General features: G+C 53.0%; 1 protein-coding gene across 1 annotated transcript; it reads right to left on the reverse strand.

The window, feature by feature from the left end:
• Positions 1-4,525: 4,525 nt before the first annotated feature.
• LOC104838553 (G-protein coupled receptor 183-like) lies at positions 4,526-5,584 on the reverse strand. The gene has a single exon (XM_010578338.1). The coding sequence runs from the start codon at positions 5,582-5,584 to the stop codon at positions 4,526-4,528; it is 1,059 nt and encodes a 352-aa protein (XP_010576640.1).
• Between the last annotated feature and the right edge of the window lie 281 nt (positions 5,585-5,865).

Consider the following 5,865-nt stretch of genomic DNA (forward strand, 5'->3'; position numbering starts at 1 on the left):
AAGTCCACTCTTAATTGGAATTCAAAGAGGGTAGGTGCCACCAGGACTTTTCAGTCCAAATATAAGACAAGAACTGGATGATGGGAGGAGAGGAATGGTACGACCTGATGAATGGGTGCGACTGGTGAGAATCCCAACAAATTGGTAGTTCAGCTGTTGTCATTTGATTTTTTCCAACAGAGAGTTTTAAGAGGAAACAACTAGTTAGCTGGGTAGGGTTTATAGGGTACTGTTTCCAAACCTGAATGATAGATAGAACTGGATAAAGCAGGAATATACATACTTTAAAAATGGGTGAAAAATTCCAGGATCATGGCTGAATTGAAAGCAGGATTTGGCCTTTTGACCAGAGATAAGTAGGGACTGTAAATGTAAGATTAGCAAAGGAAAGGACTTGAGGGAGATTGGGGAGGTGGAATTAGGTGGAACAAAGTGTTTAGAGAAAAGGAGCAAAGTAGAAGATAGGCTGCAGAGGACAGAAAAAAAAGACCTGATGAGAGGAGGGTGGCGGGATGTCGTATTGCGCTTAGTTCAATTTTGAAAGAATTCACAGATTCTGTATGGAAAATGCAAATGCGCCCTATTGTGGCTAATTTTGTACTGAAAATCCACTCTTTTTTCAGGGGTGTCCGATAGGGGAATCCTTCCATTTTGTTTGGTCAGTTTTGCATGAGATAGTACACGTAGCAAGAGAGAGAACAGTGTAATCCCAGCAACTCGGCCGTGAAGCAAACCCTGGAGTCACCACAGTATGTGAGCAAGCAGATGTTTCTGGTTTTCAAAGCACTTTAGTCCAGCCAGCCTGACTCTTCCCCTGGCACCCCATCCCAACTGCTCCAGAAAGGACACAGCTCCTCACAGGTCCCACTGCTTTTCCCACCGAAGGTTATTTATAAATCCCCATGCCATGAGAGCACACCACCCTTCTGGGGAAACAAGTGGCCTGCGTAAAGGAGGTGGATCGAGAGCTTGTGCTTCTCCCTTGCTGCTTCTGAGCATTGCTTTGCTTGCGGCGGGGAGAGGCACACGTGCACCTCTGAGAAGAAGACAGTTGCCCACATCACCTGGCCCGAACAATCACACTGGGGCTTGTTACTTGGCCGTGAAAAGCTTTTATTTTAAGTAGATATATGCATTTTTTACATGATGGTATTTTACTGGCTTGCAAAGATGGATGTCACGACATGCAATAGCTTCGACTCAGGACAGTGTAAAGCACAGACTGAAGAAATGTGTTGTACAGCACAGGGAGTTTACCAACAGGTAAATGTGTAACTGCAACCAGGAGCTGTTGTCCCCCAGCACTCTGCTAGAGATTTATGCTTTTAGCTGAAAGCATAAAGTTGGGAACCACCTCTTGCAGAAAAAGCAGTGCTGTTTGAGCTCTGTGTGCTTATTTGCCATCGAGATAGGGCATGTCAGGCAGGCAGGTCATCTGTGGAGATCCTACTTTCTGCACTCCATTTGATTGCATGGGCTAATCACCCTTTTGCAGAAGTTTAGGAGAAACCTGAAATACACAGTGTTAGAGGGGTTTGGCTCACAAGGGGTTTTGAGCTACAAGGGTCACAGCATGAGTTTGCTAAGAAAATCTCAGTTTGCACGATGTACATATATAATCTGTACGACTATACACAGGCATGGTAGTGTTGTGTGACCGCAACGGGTGTACTCACTGCCCTTAGATCAAAATGCAGTTTTCCCTTCTTAGAAGACAGTATGGCAAATAGGCTGCAGTCTAGGGTGAAGCAAGAAATACCCACACACTGTGCAGGAATAACTGTCTACATGGAAATCCATCAGGGATCCCAGTCTGCTGGCCTGTCCTTGCCATACACTTCACAACCATCCTACTTAGGACATGCACCGCGCTCCTGCGTAGCAGTAGATGCGGGGGGGGGCGGAGCACCAGCTGCATCTATTATTTTTTTATTATTGTCGTTTTAGGTTTGCGGGCCTATTTTTAACCCCGAGTAAAGGTTTCAGCTCCCTCTTTCGGCAGGAACCAGCGCTGGCCCTCTCCTCTCTGCAGAGCAGCACTGCGAGGGCTGCGCTCGCCTCCGACGCAGGTGCCGGCTGGTTAAAGCAAGTGTCGTGCGAGGAGCTCGGGTCAGGCAGATGCATGAAGTGTAGAAAAAGTGTTACTGTGTCTCTAGACAAAATGCTGTGTATGGTTCCCCTTCAGTTTTAGCGAAATGCTCCGTTTTTAAGCAGCCAGGGATCACCCCCAGGTAAGCGAGCTGGCTCGGGCGATACGGGATGCCTTCGGCAGTTCTCCATTGCCCAGGCTCCTTCCGACCTGTGCTGCCCAAGTCCCTTCCCTCTCCATCCCTTGGGTGTCCCCTCAGCTCCAGGCAATTGCCTCTTGTCCCAAGGGAGGGTATTTTCAAAAGCAAAGGGCCCCAGGCCGGCGTCACTCCAGAGGAGGGAGGCCAGAAGCCATTTTGCAGCACTACACGCAACTCTTCACCCATTTCCTTCTCCAAAGGTTCTTATGGGTGGCAAGAGGATGAAAGGTGGGGATACCTTTGTTAATAAAATACTTTGGAGAAAACGAGGCTCTGTTTATACCCCGCCTTTTCCTGAGAAGGCTTCACTACTGATTTGCCCTTGCCTCAGGTGTAGGCACCAGCCTGGCAAAACATCTCTATGCCTTGGTCTTCAGAAGAGAGGGTCGGGCACCACTGCAGACCCGTGCTCCGGTGTTCCCATGGAGGCTGGCCGAGACCGATAGCTACGTACCACTGTTCTCCTGGCAGCCCCCGCCACAGTCACACGGGAATTTGAGTTACAAAGATGCCAGAGCCAAGCTCCTCTTAGCACAAGTCGGTGATGTTAGGGGAGATAGCCCCCAGCTGTGAGTGGGGAGGTTCAGGCTGGACGGTGAGGAAAATGTTTTCATCTGGAGGGCGATGCCGCATGGCAGGGGGAACCCTCCTTGCCTGGAGTTTCCAAGCCTCGGCTAGGTGAAGCCGTGGCCAGACGGACATCGTGCCAGCCACGGTCCTGCTCTGAGTGGGCTGTTGGATGAGGTGATGCAGAGCGGCCCCTTCCAGCCAACACTCCTTTGACAAGTTAATAGGGCAACTACTAACCTCGCCAGGCTCCTTTAGGGTGTCCAGACCATTGATATCCTTATATTATTGCATACCAGCTCTTCCTTGTCCGTTGTAACATGCTTTTTAAGACACGGGCTCTCTGCAGGCCAGCACCGAGGTTAGACCTGCTTTGAGGAGGGCTCAGATGATAACCTCCTGAAAGGACCTACTGGAGTCCCTTTCCCACCTGAATTATTTTAGGCATCCCTCTTAGTCAGCCTTCAGGATGCTACAGTTACCTGTACTGTAAGTAAAACCATCATAATCCAAAAGCTCATTCATGCACATTTAAAACAATAAAGGGCTGCACGTGACTATCGTTAATTTTCTAGCCATAAAGAAAGGTTATTACCTTCAAGAATGATTTGTATTAATCAAAAGCGTCTGTTTGCAAAACTTCTTCAGGTTTGCTTTTCAGCAGAATAAAGCTGCTTTTTTTTTTCCTCTTCATGTCTCTGTGCATGTCTCTGTCCCTTCCAACCTCAAGCGGAAGACCAGCCATCCCGGGAACTGTGAAATCCTACGCGTGGGTTTTTTATCATAGTCCAGTGGCTTCAGAAAAAAGCCGAGGAGGTCGCTGCTCCTGCTGACTTTCTCCTCGTCACACGGGCACCCGACGTCCTGGGGCTCCTCCTCTCACTCTGGCAATAGTCAGGCATAACCTGCCCTTAAGAAGGCGCTCGGACTCGTCAAGGCACCGGGTTCAAGCAAAGGTCAGTCAAGGTCACATAAGGCCACCCTCAGCCCTCATCCCCTCGTCCCCTTTCCTCCACTCCAAGTTAAGGAGCACTGGGAACCTTTCCCAGCGAGTCCCCCCGGGGTGGGTTCGCAGCCTTACAGCCGAGCTGCCAGCCACGTCAGCTCCAGCATTCCCTTCCCAGCGGCAGGTCCCAGGACAACCGCAGTCCCATCAGCCATGAGGAAGGGACACCCTGGGGAAGGAGCATCCTCCCGACTGGCAGATGCAGGCAGCAGGGCTCCCAGGAGCTTTGCAAATTCACGTCCTCACCCCTCTGCCTTGAAGAAGGGCTTTCTCCAGCAGCTCCCACGTGCGGCGCCCGAGGCGCAAGAGCGGGACGCTGGGCTGCCGTTTGTTGGTGCGGGGAAGGAGCTGTAGGCGACTTTCTGCCTGGAAATAACATCCCAGCCTTTTCCTGAAATGTCCTGAGTCCGTGTGCTCCGTGCTGGCTGCCCCGAGCCCTGTGGGGATGCTGCCCCAGCGCTCCGGGACCACTGCAAGGGGAAGGGGACAGAGAGGCAGGGACAGCCACGGTGGTTACCGGCAGCCACCAGCCCCCGGCTCCAAGCAGGTTTGCGACGAAGCCTGTCGGAGCGGCTGGTCCTGCTCTGCAGCCCCAGTTCCAGCTCCTGCCACTGGGGATGGTCCATAAGCTGTGGGCCAGAGCGAAAGGGAGGGGGTCGTGCCGCTAGACAGAGACGGAGCCGGGTGGCTGGCTGTTGCTGTTGCTCTCGGAGGGGGTCTTGGCGGTGGAGGAGGTGGCCATCGAGCCGCTGTTCCTGAAGATGCGGAGCAGCCTCCGCTTGTAGCCCCGGAAGGCAAAGAAGTAGATGATGGGGTCGATGCAGCAGTTGAGGTTCATGAACGCCACGGTGACTTGCAGGGACATCTTGAAGGCTTGCTGCTCGCGGCAGGACGGCTGGTAGAGGATCTTCCTGACCATGAACTGGACGATGTTGAGGTGGTAGGGACTGAAGCAGAGCAGGACAGCCAGCAGCACCACCAGGATGACGGTGAAGGCCCGGCGGTGGTGCCCGTTCTTCACCGTCAGTGGATTCTCCTTGGCCGTCTGGCAGAGCTTGAGGTTGATCCTCACGTAGCACACCAAGATGATGCCCACGGGCAGGAAGAAGCCGAGCACGCAGGCCCCTAGAAGCAGGTAGGGCAGCTTGGGAATCTCCTCGAAGTTGAAGTACTCCATGCACGTCAGTTTGTCCCCCATCCTCCGCGTCATGGGCCGCAGAAGCAGCGGCGCCGTCTGCAGGAACACCAACGACCAGATGAGGACGCAGACGCCCCTGGCACGGCTCATCTTCCGAATCCTGCCGGGGTGCCTGGTGCGCACCACAGCGATGTAGCGGTCCACGCTTACGCAGGTCATGAAGTAGATGCCCACATAGGTGTTCATGTAGAAGATGAAGGCTGTGACCCGGCAGAACCAGTCCCCGAAGGGCCAGTCAAACTCCAGGACGTAGTAGGCGATCCTGCCCGGCAGTGCCAGGGTGAAGAGGGCATCGGAGAGGGCCAGGTTCACCAGGTAGAGGTCGGTGGAGTTGAGTTTCTTCTTCCTCCGCTGGAAGGTGATGCAGAGGGCTAGGATGTTCCCACAGGCGCCGAACACCAGCAGGGCGGTGTAGAAGAGGGAGAAGGTGATTTTGGCGGAGAAGTGGTGGTTGTGCACGTTGCAGCTGCTCTGGTTGCTGGAGGTGAGGTTGGCGGGCGGGAACACGGCCTCCGCAACAGCCATTTCCGCGGCGCCTCGCGAGCTCTTGCCCTCTCCCTTGGAATAAGAACAGACGTGAAACTTGCAGCTTACCGATAACGGGAGCCGCACCTGTAGGGCCGGCCCTTGTCACGAAGTGAAAGGTCTGTGTCCCCCCCCTCTCCCTGCCACCCTCTGGCAGCACACAGCTCGAGTCATTTGGAAAAATGCATCTCTTGTGATTTCGGGTGCCAGCGTCTCAACAAAGGCTGTGACTCATTGTCTTCTTCTTGTCACCAGCTCCTCTTATTTTTGTTTTTTTGCGA

The sequence above is a fragment of the Haliaeetus leucocephalus genome, unplaced genomic scaffold (genome assembly GCF_000737465.1).
Source record: "Haliaeetus leucocephalus isolate CR32 unplaced genomic scaffold, Haliaeetus_leucocephalus-4.0 Scaffold626, whole genome shotgun sequence".
Lineage (NCBI taxonomy): Eukaryota > Metazoa > Chordata > Aves > Accipitriformes > Accipitridae > Haliaeetus > Haliaeetus leucocephalus.